This window comes from Oncorhynchus tshawytscha, linkage group LG10 (genome assembly GCF_018296145.1).
Source record: "Oncorhynchus tshawytscha isolate Ot180627B linkage group LG10, Otsh_v2.0, whole genome shotgun sequence".
Lineage (NCBI taxonomy): Eukaryota > Metazoa > Chordata > Actinopteri > Salmoniformes > Salmonidae > Oncorhynchus > Oncorhynchus tshawytscha.
The window spans coordinates 13618637-13632985 of record NC_056438.1 but is presented as its reverse complement, the minus strand read 5'-3'; the positions used below and the strand labels follow the sequence as shown (position 1 = coordinate 13632985).

At 43.1% G+C, this 14349-nt stretch overlaps 1 protein-coding gene across 1 annotated transcript in view; it reads right to left on the bottom strand.

Annotated features, from left to right (window-relative positions):
* LOC112259748 (histidine N-acetyltransferase) overlaps positions 1–14349 on the bottom strand; it is a 33968-nt gene that overhangs the window by 11173 nt on the left and 8446 nt on the right. The window contains exons 2-4 of the mRNA XM_024434375.2: positions 1483–1706; positions 680–904; positions 39–308 (exon numbers count right to left, since the gene is read on the bottom strand). Of these exons, the coding sequence (XP_024290143.1) occupies positions 39–308; positions 680–904; positions 1483–1698 (711 nt within the window). The 5' untranslated portion in view covers positions 1699–1706. The remainder of the gene's footprint in view (positions 1–38; positions 309–679; positions 905–1482; positions 1707–14349) is intronic.

The following is a 14349-nucleotide window of genomic DNA, read 5'->3' as shown; positions in this document are numbered from 1 at the left end:
TTATTTCCATTGTGGTCCTCCTGTGATTATAATCTTACCTTCTTCAGAAGAATGACCATGTTGCTGGGCACTGGCTTGAACGGCTGCCAGTCCTGGACGATGGTAGCGTTGGGGAGTACGTTGGACATCAGGCCCGAGTTGAGGAACATCTGGTGGGCCTCGTTGAGGTCCAGAAGGACAGGGGGAACCAGAGGGGTGTCAGAACCCTGGGGGGTACCTTCGGAGTAGGTGGGAAGGGTCACAACCGGTCCCAGTTCGGAGAGCCGGAGCTTGAGATCTTCAGCATTGAAGCGAACCAGCAGTATGCCCTTAGGGAGAAAGGCTGTGGTGAAATGGTGTAGGGTAAAGAGATGCTTGTATGGTTGGATAATAGACTGTGAATCAAATGTATCACATAATGAAGCATTGTGAAAGGTTAAATCTGTCATTTTGGTAAAACATGCTTCCCTGACAATTCTTTGTAAACTGCAAAAGTAGATTTGAGTTATAATGGCTTGACTCAGGTCTGAGTCTAGTCACAAATATAACGACTATAGAAATAACTAGAAACAAAATTGACAACTTGGAATACTTGACTTATGGTACAAATCCATCAATTAACCAATCAACTTAGCAATTAACCAATCAACCAAGCAATTAACCAATCAACCAAGCAATTAAATAATCAACCAATACCTACCTGTTTGGTGATGAGGCGGTACTTCTGGAAGTCCTTGGGCCCCAGCTGGTCATCACGGGTCAGCCTGGTCACCTTCACCTCAGGCCACTTGGACTTGACCAGTTGAGAGCAGAACCGTAGCAGCACCCCTGCCACACCCTTCCCTCTTTCCTGGGGGGCCACACGTAACCCCTCCACCAGCATGGTCTCACCATCGTCAATCACACACACCGACTCCAGGGCAATCTGTTGAGGGAAGATGGGATAAATGAAGAAGAGAGGGATAAAGGAGATGGGGAACAAAGGAGAGGGAAAAGAAAAACAAAGGGAGATTATGAACAACTGAATAAATACATTTTGTGAGTCATTTTCTTGTCATTTTTTCATGGTTGTTTCTAGGTAAAATAACTCTCAATGGTTCCAAAGTAGAACAGGTTCCTTAAGGACTCTTCTAACATGGATTCTATTTCTATGGTAACACCCTTGTAATGCTCTTGTCACTCCTTCTCACAACACTTTGCCCTGCTTGCGTGCAAAGCAGTAGTGTGGCGGCAGGTTGGTCTCGGACAGCCAGGTGATGTAGCAGATACTGGTAGCTTCTAATACAGCCCTTATAATGGCCTTATAAACATGCTATAACACATTTATAACACTTTAATAACAATTTTTCACCACTTTGACCTGCTTACGTGCCTGTATGACGGTGCGGTTGAGCTCGGACAGCCATGCTTGTTAGCGTTCATAACACTCTTATAACACCCGTAATAGAACCCTTATACACATGCTATAACAGGTTTATGACACACTTTATAACCTTTTCTCACCACTTTGCCCTGCTTGCGGGCCAGTATGACAGTGCGGTTGGACTCGGATAGCCAGGCGGTGTAGCGGGTCGGTAGGTAGTCAAGCCCTCCGTAGATGTCTTGGCTTATGGCCATGATCTCATCAAAGTCCTCCTCCGTCGCCACGGTGAACTGCAGGCCTGTCTGGGGCGGAGTCTCGGGAAGCTGGGGGCGGGGCAGGCTGTTCTCAATCTTCATCCTTACAGCTGGGGGGGAAGCGAGGGAGGAGGAGGGAGGAGAAAGAAAGGGAGGAGAAGGAAAGGAAAGAGAAAGTGGGGATGGAGGAAAGGAAAAGGGTTGGAGAAGGAAGATGAAGGAGAGAAAGGGAGTGAGAGAGAAAGGTGGAAAAGGGCAAGAGAGAGATAGATCGATGAAGAGATGGGGAAGAGAGAGGATAGGAATGAGGGAGAGTAGATTGAGAGGGGGAGAGATTGATAGAGATGGGGAAGAGAGAGGATAGGAATGAGGGAGAGAGTAGATTGAGAGGGAGAGAGATTTATAGAGATGGGGAAGAGAGAGGAGATGAATGAGGGAGAGAGGAGATTGAGAGGGAGAGAGATCGATAGAGATGGGGAAGAGAGAGGATAGGAATGAGGGAGAGAGATCGATAGAGATGGGGAAGAGAGAGGATAGGAATGAGGGAGAGATTGATAGAGATGGGGAAGAGACAGGATAGGAATGAGGGAGAGAGATTGATAGAGATGTGGTAGAGAGAGGATAGGAATGAGGGAGAGATTGAGAGGGAGAGAGATTGATAGAGATGGGGAAGAGAGGATAGGAATGAGGGAGAGAGTAGAATGAGAGGGAGAGAGATTGATAGAGATGGATAAGAATGAGGGAGAGAGTAGATTGAGAGGGGGAGAGATTGATAGAGATGGGGAAGAGAGAGGATAGGAATGAGGGAGAGAGATTGATAGAGATAGGGAAGAGAGAGGATAGGAATGAGGGAGAGATTGATAGAGATGGGGAAGAGAGAGGATAGGAATGAGGGAGAGAGTAGATTGAGAGGGGGAGAGATTGATAGAGATGGGGAAGAGAGAGGATAGGAATGAGGGAGAGAGTAGATTGAGACAGGGAGAGAGATTGATAGAGATGGGGAAGAGAGAGGATAAGAATGAGGGAGACAGATTGATAGGGATGGGGAGAGATTGATAGAGATGGGGAAGAGAGAGGATAGGAATGAGGAAGAGAGTAGATTGAGAGGGGGAGAGATTGATAGAGGTGGGGAAGAGAGAGGATAGGAATGAGGGAGAGATTGATAGAGATGGGGAAGAGAGAGGATAGGAATGAGGGAGAGAGTAGATTGAGAGGGGGAGAGATTGATAGAGATGGGGAAGAGAGAGGATAGGAATGAGGGAGAGAGTAGATTGAGACAGGGAGAGAGATTGATAGAGATGGGGAAGAGAGGATAGGAATGATGGAGAGAGTAGATTGAGAGGGGGAGAGATTGATAGAGATGGGGAAGAGAGAGGATAGGAATGAGGGAGAGATTGATAGAGATGGGGAAGAGAGAGGATAGGAATGAGGGGGAGAGATTGATAGAGATGGGGAAGAGAGAGGATAGGAATGAGGGAGAGAGTAGATTGAGAGGGGGAGAGATTGATAGAGATGGGGAAGAGAGAGGATAGGAATGAGGGAGAGAGTAGATTGAGACGGGGAGAGAGAGAAAGATAAAAGGTAAAGAGAGTGGGACCAAGAGTAGGAGTATAAAGCAAATGGATTGGATTACACATCTGTTGCTGTAAATGAGAATATGATCTCATTCAATTAATCTGGCAAAGAGTGTATATATTTGTCACTTTATGCCTACAAATCTAGGATCTTAATTTGATTACCCTGATGCAGGAGATCTGTAATGCAGGAAATGTAAAACCTGTAGTGTATTTGAGGTTTAAAAAAGGCTTCTGAAGTTTGTCATTTTTTGTAATTTTCCCTTCCAAAAAAATCTATCAACCCCTACAAAAATATCCATAAATTATAATCCACTTAGACGGCATTTACACAGGCAGCCCAATTCTGATCGTTTTCCACTAATTGGTATTTTGACCAGTCGGATCAGCTCTTTTGCCCATAATTGGGCAAAAAAAATCTGAATTAGGCTGCCTGTAATGGTTTTCCTCCTCTTAGTCTGAAGAGGAGAGGCGAGAAGTATCGGAGGACCAATATGCGGCGTGATAAGTGTCCATGGTTGTTTATTAAACACATAAACTGAACACTCCATACAAAACAATAAACGTAACGTGAATAACGAAAACCGAAAACAGTACCGTGTGGTGTAAAACACCGACACGGAAACAACCACCCACCAAACAACAGTGAAACCCAGGCTACCTAAGTATGATTCTCAATCAGAGACAACTAACGACACCTGCCTCTGATTGAGAACCATACTAGGCGGAACACAGAAAAACAACCTAGACACACAAAACATAGAATGCCCACCCAACTCACGTCCTGACCAACTAAAACAAACAATTAACACAATAACTAGGGTCAGAACGTGACACTGCCTGTGTACGTGCAGACATAATAATTCACATAATCTGTTCCTGCAAAATGATTTTTCTGCTGTAGCAAACTGGCTGAAATTAAGATCCTACATCTGTACTCATGATTTCCAGGTGTGGGTTGATGGTCACTTTATACTGAATGTTATGGATTATTCTCATATCTGTTGATAGTGATTTTATTTTTGACCTTTATTTAACTAGGCAAGTCAGAATACATTCTTATTCCAATGACAGCCTAGGAACAGTGGGTGAACTACCTTGTACAGGGGCAGAAAAACAGATTTTCACCTTCTCAGCTCAAAGATTCGTCCAACGCTCTAACCACTAGACTACCTGCCGCATAATGTGGAGGTACAAGGACAGAGGACACACTGATTATACACTGCTGATAGTGTTGAATGTCATCAATACATTATGTCACCCATTTCAGGAAACTAGGCATATGTCACAGGTGACAAGAGCCATTTGAACACAATCTTTTTTTAATAAGTGTTTTTTTAGCATAAATGCCTTCTGGAACATGTGAACCTTCATGTGCCTAACTAACAAACTTGTATTCAATCTGTAAATTCAAATAAAATTGTTAACTTACGAGCCTAGCTGGTTTAGCCACAGAAAAAGTCAGCAACCTTCCCGCTAACCAGGATTGGCTGAGATAATGAGGGGGCTGGACATGCCGAGAGATGAGTTCAGATTGGTCTGCTATATAGCACGCTTCTGTCTCGTTGAGCTGGTCAGTACGTCTTGGTAATCCTGTCTAATGCAGCTTTTTAAAAATGTATCGTGTAATAAAACTGCATAAGTGTCGCTCTCCACTTTCTGGAGGAACGAGTTTTGAAATCAGTGGAATTCGAGTATGATAGCTAAGGAGATGGAGAAAACACCTGTCTCCGGATTACATCTTCAAACTAAGGGCAACCATGGCATCTGTGACAGGGAGAAGCATCCAACCATGATGTATACGGGTAAAATAGTCTAGCTAGCTGCATTTTCAGATATTACATGTTTCTAATTTTGACAAAGTAATTTTCATTTAAAGTTAAAGTGTGCTGTTAGCTAGCGAGCTGATGTTAGCTGACTGGCTCACTAGCTAACGTTACGTTTACAATGTTATTATTCGTATCTCAGAGCCTTGATTTGGTCTTATGTACTGTACAAAAATTTGAAATTGTGTTTTTTTACATTGGATAAAAGCAGAGACACAGAGCTACAATGGGAAAGCAATTCTGCTTTGAAAGTTGATGAACTTGTAACCTCACTTTTGAGAAAATGGCATTTGAATGTTTTGGTACCTACTGGAGAGCTCTTCTTTGTCTACCCCCATTCAGCATCGTTCACACCCTCTTAAGCTTTAGTTCAACCAATCTCTTTTAGGGTTGATGCGAGCGTTCTGTCCTAACAATAGCATTCAATCTCCCAAACTAACTAGCTAACAGTTGTCGCAGTGACATTCTATTACAATGGACACTTGCATAGTGGAGTCTTTTGTTAAGACATGTAGCTAGCTAGCTGAACAATGAACCATAATCCCAACTCATGATGTTACTACCCTGCATGAATCTACAGGTAGCTAACCACCAGGTTCAATGTTAGCTAGCTAACAGTTAGCTAGCTAAGATTAGACTTTAACTAGCCAAGCAAATAGCTCTGAGATACAAGTAATAAGATCATACACGTAACGTTAGCTAGCTATCTAACAGTACACTTTAACTTGAAATGAAAAGACTTCATGTCAAAATTTGAAACTTGTAATATCTGAAAATGTAGCTTACCCGGCGTCGGAAATCGGAGTAGATAGCCAGAGCGAATTTACCAGCTACGTCTATCAACAGTTGTCACAGTAACATTCTATTGAAATGGATACTTGCATAGTGGAGTCTTTTGATAAGACATGTAGCTCGCTAGCTAGCTAAACAATTAACCACAATCACAACTCATGACCTTACTACCCTGCGTGAATCTGCAGGTAGCTAACCAACCAGGTTCAATGTTAGCTAACTAACATTAGGCTATAACTAGCCAAGCAAAATGTATAACAGTGAAAAATCAGTGTGTCCTCTGTCCTTGTACCTCCAGTCTGGCATCAATCACACTCTTAGAAAAAAGGGTTCCTAAAGGGTTCTTCGGATGTCCCCGTAGGGTAACCATTTTTGGTTCCAGGGAGATCATTTTTGGTTCCACATAGGTCCATGTGGAACCCTCTGTGGAAAGGGTCCTACATGGAAATCAAAAGGGTTCTACCAGGAACCAAAAAGGTTCTACCTGGAACCAAAAAGGGTTGTTCAAATGGTTCTCCTATGGGTTCTAGATAGCACCTTTTTTCTCTAGGAATGTATACATTTTAACTATCACATCCTAGTGTTTTGACCACAGTGGGTCTTGGTCAGGAAAAACACAGACAACACGACCCTTAACCACACAGACAACAGGACTCCTAACCACACAGACAACAGGACCCCTCACCCCACAGACAACACAACCCCTAACCACACAGACAACAGGACCCCCTAACCACACAGACAACACAACCTCTAACCACACAGACAGCACGAACCCTAACCACACAGACAACACAACTTCTAACCACACAGACAGCACGAACCCTAACCACACAGACAACACAACCTCTAACCACACAGACAGCACGAACCCTAACCACACAGACAACAGGACTCCTAACCACACAGACAACAGGACCCCTCACCCCACAGACAACACAACCCCTAACCACACAGACAACAGGACCCCCTAACCACACAGACAACACAACCTCTAACCACACAGACAGCACGAACCCTAACCACACAGACAACACAACCTCTAACCACACAGACAGCACGAACCCTAACCACACAGACGGCACTAGTGTAGTTTCTGGTCTGGTCATTGTCAGGATGCAGGGCCACTTTGCCTGTCCAGTTTGGCACCAGTTTGCATGTGGCACGGAATGAGGAGACTGGCATCTGTCCCCCTCCCACTCCTCTCTACCAACCCCCTACCCCCCTAATCCCTTTTGGTAACCTCTTTGGATTCCTCAGAAAACACAGTCTCGCTCGGAAAACAAACACATTTCTCCAGGCTTGGGAAAAAAAGGTGGCGAGATGGGCGAGAGCTCAGGTCGTTGGAATGTGATTCCAGAAAGGTGCAGAGAAGCTTGGGCAGTTAAAGACTGTTTGTATGTGTGTGTGGGTGTGTCTCTGTCCATGTGTGTGTCTCTGTCTCCGTCTGTGTGTTCTCAGCCCCATGCATGCATGGACAGTCAGCGTTAGTTGGCCCCAGGGGGAATGAGGCTTCTACGGTGAAGCAGGGCCGGACATTTCTGATAATCTGTCGATGGGAGATGTGAGTCTGGAGAAGGGGCGGCGGGGAGGGAGGGGGAGGGGAGGGAGGGAGGGAGGGGGAGAGAGAGAGAGGCCGGACGCCTGCATGAGACAGAGAAAACACTGTCTCGCCCCACCAGATCCCAACTCTCTCTCTCTCTCTTTCTCTCTGGTACTTTTCCATCAACTGGCATGCACAGACATGGTGCCATCAACAATGTGTATAAACCCAGGATGACTGAATTGAAGCCACTGCGCCGCCATCTTGGTACTCCTTAATTGTAAAAAAAAAAAAATGTGTTGGAAGCTATAGAAAGGCTTTTATTAATATCTATATTTGTTTATTCTATTACAGACACCTTAATGCATACTTTTACATTATTACATTATATTATGTAAGATAAACATAAAAAATATATATACAGTGCTTTCGGAAAGTATTCAGACAGCTTGACTTTATCCACATTTTGTTACGTTACAGCCTTACATTAAAATGTATTCAATTGTATTTTTTCCCTCATCAATCTACATACAATGACAAAGAAAAAACAGGTTTTTCGATTTTTTTGCAAATGTATAAAAATTAAAAACTGAAATATCACATTTACATAAATATTCAGACCCTTTACTCAGTACTTTGTTGAAGCAACTTTGGCAGCGATTACAGCATCAAGTCTTCTTGGGTATGACGCCACAAGCTTGGCACACCTGTATTTGGGGAGTTTCTCCCAACCTTCTCTGCAGATCCTCTCAAGCTACACTACTGGTCAAAAGTCTTAGAACACCAACTCATTCAAGGGTTTTTCTTCATTTTTACTATTTTCTACATTGTAGAATAATAGTGAAGACATCAAAACTATGAAATAACACATATGGAATCATGTAGTAACCAAAACGTGTTCAACAAATCAAAATATATTTTATATTTGAGATTCTTCAAATAGTCACCATTCTCTCAACTAGCTTCACCTGTAATGCTTTTCCAACAGTCTTGAAGGAGTTCCCACATATGATGAGCACTTGTTAGCTGATTTACCCTAACTCTGCAGTCCGACTCATACCAAACCATCTCAATTTGGTTGAGGTCAGGGGATTGTGGAGGCAAAGACCATGACACGGCGATTAGAACCAAAAATCTTAAATTTGGACTCCAGACCAAAGGACACATTTCCATCGGTCTAATGTCCATTGCTTGTGTTTCTTGACCCAAACAATTCTCTTCTTCTTATTGGTGTCCTTTAGTAGTGGTTTCTTTGCAGAAATTTGGCTTGATTCACACAGCCTCCTCTGAATAGGTGATGCTGAGATGTGTCTGTTACTCCGTGAAGAATTTATTTGGGCTGCAATTTCTGAGGCTGGTAACTCTAATGAACTTATCCTCTGCAGCAGAGGTAACTCTGGGTCTTCCATTCCTGTGTGGGTCCTCATGAGAGTCAGTTTCATTATATCGCTTGATGGTTTTTGCGGCTGCACTTGAAGAAACTTTAAAATATCTTGAAATGTTCGGGATTAACTGACGTTCATGTCTTAAAATAATGATGGACTGTCGTTTCTCTTTGCTTATTTGACATGTTCTTGCCATAATATGGACTGGTCACAACACAACTGAATGGCTCAAATGCATTAAGGAAATACATTCCAGAAATGAACTTTTAAGAAGGCACTCCTGTTAATTGAAATGCATTCCAGGTGACTACCTCATGAAGCTGGTTGAGAAAATGCTAAGAGTGTTCAAAGCGGTGTCGTGGAAATTCTAATCTGTAATGAGGAGAAACAAGGTCAATCACCAATCAGGATATTACTTTATTTAAAATGTATTCATAAGGAAAGCATAGAGCAATTGCTTCTATAATGATGAGGCTTGTGGGCTCAACACTTCCAAGTGTTGTGACGAGTACCTCTGATATAGGAAGAATACAAATATATTTTATAGAAAAAATACGTCCTTTTAATCTTCATTACAAACAACAGATGTATGGAATGGGTCACAAGGTAAAACTTGATATATGAGAAAGGAGTATCCCGCAGCCAGATAGCATTTGCTATGAAGACTGTTCTAATTGTTCAGTTTGGCACCTAAGACGTGGCTCCGATCTCGTTCCTGGTACTTCATAGCACAGAAACACCAACTCATTCTATGGCATAGATTGATTGTCAACTCCAGATACTCCCATCTCAAGTAAAACCTCTTCTTGACCACACACCTGGACAAGCTGACTGAGGGGAGTGAGCTTCTAGGTCATACACTACCCCAGGATAGGTGCAACATCAGAGATGACATACAATGGTTCCAGACACTACCACACACATCTTTTCTTAGACATTATCTACTCCAAGGCCAAAGGAGGGAGTGACAAGCACACAGACATTGTGGAGACAAGTAATTGGTTCCCCATTAATCACACCATCCCTTCACATGGTTTAGAATAGGTAAAGACACACACACACACACACACACACACACACACACACACACACACACACACACACACACACACACACACACACACACACACACACACACACACACACACACACACACACACACACACACACACAGGGTTCTTTGAGGATCTCCATGGTTCCTTGAGGAACTCCAGGGTTCTTTGAGGATCTCCATGGTTCCTTGAGGAACTCCAGGGTTCTTTGAGGATCTCCATGGTTCTTTGAGGAACTCCAAGGTTCTTTGATGATCTCCATGGTTCCTTGGGGAACTCCAGGGTTCTTTGAGGAACTCCAGGGTTCCTTGAGGAACTCCAGGGTTCTTTCAGGAACTCCAGGGTTCTTTGAGGATCTCCAGGGGTTCCTTGAGGAACTCCAGGGTTCTTTGAGGATCTCCATGGTTCCTTGAGGAACTCCAAGGTTCTTTGAGGATCTCCATGGTTCCTTGAGGAACTCCAGGGTTCTTTGAGGAACTCCAGGGTTCCTTGAGGAACTCCAGGGTTCTTTGAGGAACTCCAGGGTTCTTTGAGAATCTCCAGGGGTTCCTTGAGGAACTCCAGGGTTCTTTGAGGAACTCCAGGGTTCCTTGAGGAACCACTAATTCGAAGAGTGTGGAGAGTGAAAGTAATTTCTGCAGTTCTTCCGTTTGTCATAGTATCAGTGTTAAAGATAGGAGTTGAAGGTCTATTGGTAACAGGAGATATGGATGCGTCAAACTCAAACAACCATTCCCTATTGAAACATACAGTAAATGATGTCCTTTAACAACATTGGACGGTAGGCAGGCAAAGTAGTGTACAAAGAGGCACTGAGTGATATGCTCAAACCACATACTGTATAATGTAATATAGTACATATAATATAATATAATATAATACAGAACAGAATATAATCTGCCCTCAAATTGTTTCTCTCTTCCTTTGAAACAGCAGTGAAACAGACTAGTAGTCACATGATGTCAACAGAGGAGGACAGCAAAGAGGAGGATTTAGGCTATACAGTGCTAATGTCACACTCTTGTGGTGCTCTGACTACACACACACACACACACACCACACAGACAGTACACACACACACACACACATAAACACACACTCACACACACACACACACACACACACACACACACACACACACACACACACACACACACACACACACACACACACACTGCTGTCCTGTAATAAACACAGAGGACTTGACAGAGATTAGAACACTACTGTACGTTATCCCTTTACGTAATTGAAGGTACACGGCGACAGATGTGTCAAGGTTTGAAATAGACGTCTGCATCCCAATTATTCCCTATTTAGTGCACTATTTTTGACCAGACACTGAGCGTAAATATATGTATTGATTGCAATTGTTCCCGAATGAGTGAGCGTTCATGTGCAAAGGACTAGCTTTTCAATTGTTGTAATTATCACTTTGTAGTGACTTCTTAGTCGACCCCCACCTCCCCTTTTGTCTAACAAGCCGCCATGCCAGTTTAGCCCACCAGGGCACATTCTCCTATAATTTCTTGTAACCATATTTACTGTTTGTTTATTCATTTCTGTGAATTACTTAGTTAGTAATAAATAAATTATTTAAGACAATTGATGTATGGATGACTCATAGTGAAGACGGGGTTCGTGCAGATAACCAACAATTTACGACGTTTGGAATGAGACTAACGTGAGGTAAAGTAAATAATTCATTAATTCGAAGACTAATTGATCAGATAAAATATCTGAAAAGTTATTTTAGGAAATGATAACTTTGTAATCTGAATATTTCCCTTGGTGCCCGACTTCCTAGTTAATTAGTTACATGATTAATCAGTTGACCGCGGAATACTAATTACAGAGAATCTTTGATAAAAACTATAAGTCTTCAATTTAATGATAGTAAAGACACAACAGTGTATTGTGTGTAGATTGATGAGGAAACAAACTCATTTAATCCATTTTAGAATAAGGCTGTAACGTAACAAAATGTGGAAAAAGGGAAGTGGTCTGAATACTTTCCCGAATGCACTGTACACATCAGTGGTTACATCTAACCACTGATCTAAGGTGTATAGGCCTATGACTACTGCGACTACGATTTGAAAAAGTCACAAAGAAAAGGCACTTTCTTGCCTTACTGCACAAAAGCTGGGCATGATTCACAACCGATAGGCTGATATTGTTACCCACCCATCAGACTATTCTTGATTTAATTTGGTCTTTACATATACTAAATAATATGTGTTAAATTTGTTTTTATTTAGAACGGACCATTATCATGCACCTGTCTCGAAACAGGGGCAGGGGGTGGAAAAATGTCATCTCGGCACTTAAATAGCGAATGGAGGACGCTGTTTCCTGTGTTTCATTTTCATGCCAGACAGGTAGGCTATACTCCTGTTGTAAAGAGAAGAAATGTGCTTAATATTAGGAAAGTTGATAAATAAATATAGTAGGCCTAGCCTATAGAAAGCTGATGTGATCCTCCTTTTTTTAATAGAGGCCATCACTCTGTTTTCTCACGCAATTGCATAGCCTATAGAAATTTTGCGCAACTTGAGCTCATGGGCTTTCATGAAGTGTTTGATTAGATTTCCCATCACATTTGCATTGATAGTACCAGGCAGTTAGCAAGTTTGGTAGGCTACTAATGACCAGCAGCAGCATCAGAGTTTGGAGAAGCCTAGTTACCGTGACTAAACATTCACATGTAATTTGACTGCCTTCATGACTCGTGACCGCCAGAGTGGCTGTAATATGGACACTGTAACAGCCCCAACCATACCAGTCGTGGGTGAACAGGGAGTACAGGAGGGGATTAAGCCGTATCCCTGAGGGGCACCCATGTTGAGGGTCAGCGTGGCGGATGTGTTGTTGCCTACCTTCACCACCTTGGTGCGTCACATCTGGAAGTCCAGGACCTAATTGCAGGTGTTCAGTCCCAGGGTCCTGAACTTAGTGATGAGCTTGGAGGTCACTATGGTGTTGAAAGCTGAACTGTAGTCAATTAACAGCATTCTCACCTAGGTGTTCCTTTTGTCCAGGTGGGAAAGGGCAGGTTGGAGTGCAAAAGAGATTGCGTCATCTGTGGATCTATTGGAGCGATATGTGAATTGAAGTGGATCCAAGGTGTCTGGGATGATGGTGTTGATGTGAGCCATGACCAGCCTTTCAAAACATTTAATGGCTACAGATGTGAGTGCTACGGGGCGATAGTCATTAGGCAGGTTACCATGGCATTCTTGGGCTGCTTCAAACATGTTGGTATTACAGACTTGGTCAGGGACAGTTTGAAAATGTTAGTGAAGACACGTGAGTGTTTGGTTTATTCGGATCCCCATTCTATTTTTCCGAAGCAGCAGCGATAGACAAGGACAGTCACACACATTAAAAATACAACGCTAATAATAATAATAATTGTACTGTATCTGTGTGTGTCTCCTCACAGTCCCCATGAAATGTTCCTTAATCTTTTTTTAACCTATTACACTGAACAGAAATATAAATGCAACATGCAACAATTTCAAAGATTTTCCTGAGTGACAGTTCACAGAAGGAAATCAGCCAACTGAAATAAATTCCTTAGACAATTCTCTCTCTTCTCATGTAAACAGGACGGACCAATCAACATGATCTAAAAGGAGATTCCTGAATTAGGCTACACTGAAGAATCTGGCATTTAAATAAATCTCTCTTCCTCGTTTGCTGCAGTGCCCCCCCCTGTCTCTCTCACTCTTTCTCTTTCTCCCTCCTCCCTCTCTACCTCCCTCCCTCCTTCCCTCCCTCCATTCTTCCCACCTTCTCTCTCTCTTTCTCCTTCCGCCCTCTCTACCTCCCTCCATCTCTTTCTTCCTCCTTCCCACCCTCTCTCCCTCCTTCTCTACCTCTCTCTCTCTCTCTCTCTCTCTCCCTCCCTCCCTCCCTCCCTCCCTCCCTCCCTCCCTCCCTCCCTCCCTCCCTCCCTCCCTCCCTCCCTCCCTCCCTCCCTCCCTCCCTCCCTCCCTCCCTCCCTCCATATCTAGTCCATGTGTTCATGCTTGTGTGTTTACATAACTCTCTGTGGTAAAATCCCATGACATATTTATACACTTGTCCTCTTGATTTCACCTGTACAGTATTTCACTCCTATAGCTGCTGATCTGAGATCAGTTTTGGCTTCCCCCTTCTAATGGTTAAGGTTAGTATTGGGGGTGCACTGATCCTAGATCTGTTCTTTTGGCAGCTTGTACCCGGAGCTCTCATTCGTATAATGGTTAATCAGTCGGAGTTAGATCATTTCTCCGCTAGAGAATATCACACACGTTATGGGACATCGCATTTAACTGCCATCAATATGTGGCCTAGTTTTAGACCTTTTTGAGGGCATCATCATCAAACACGAGTGCAGTAAATCTCACTCTCTTTCTACCTATTTTTACTGTATTTTTCTATCACCACATCTGTAGCTCTCTCTCTCTATCTATCTATCTCTCTATCTCTCTGACTCTCACTGTCTCTATCTCTCTCTCTATCTATCTCTATCTCTCTACCTCTCTATCTATCTATCTCTCTCTCGTTGTCTCTATCTCTCCACCTCTTTCTCTCTCT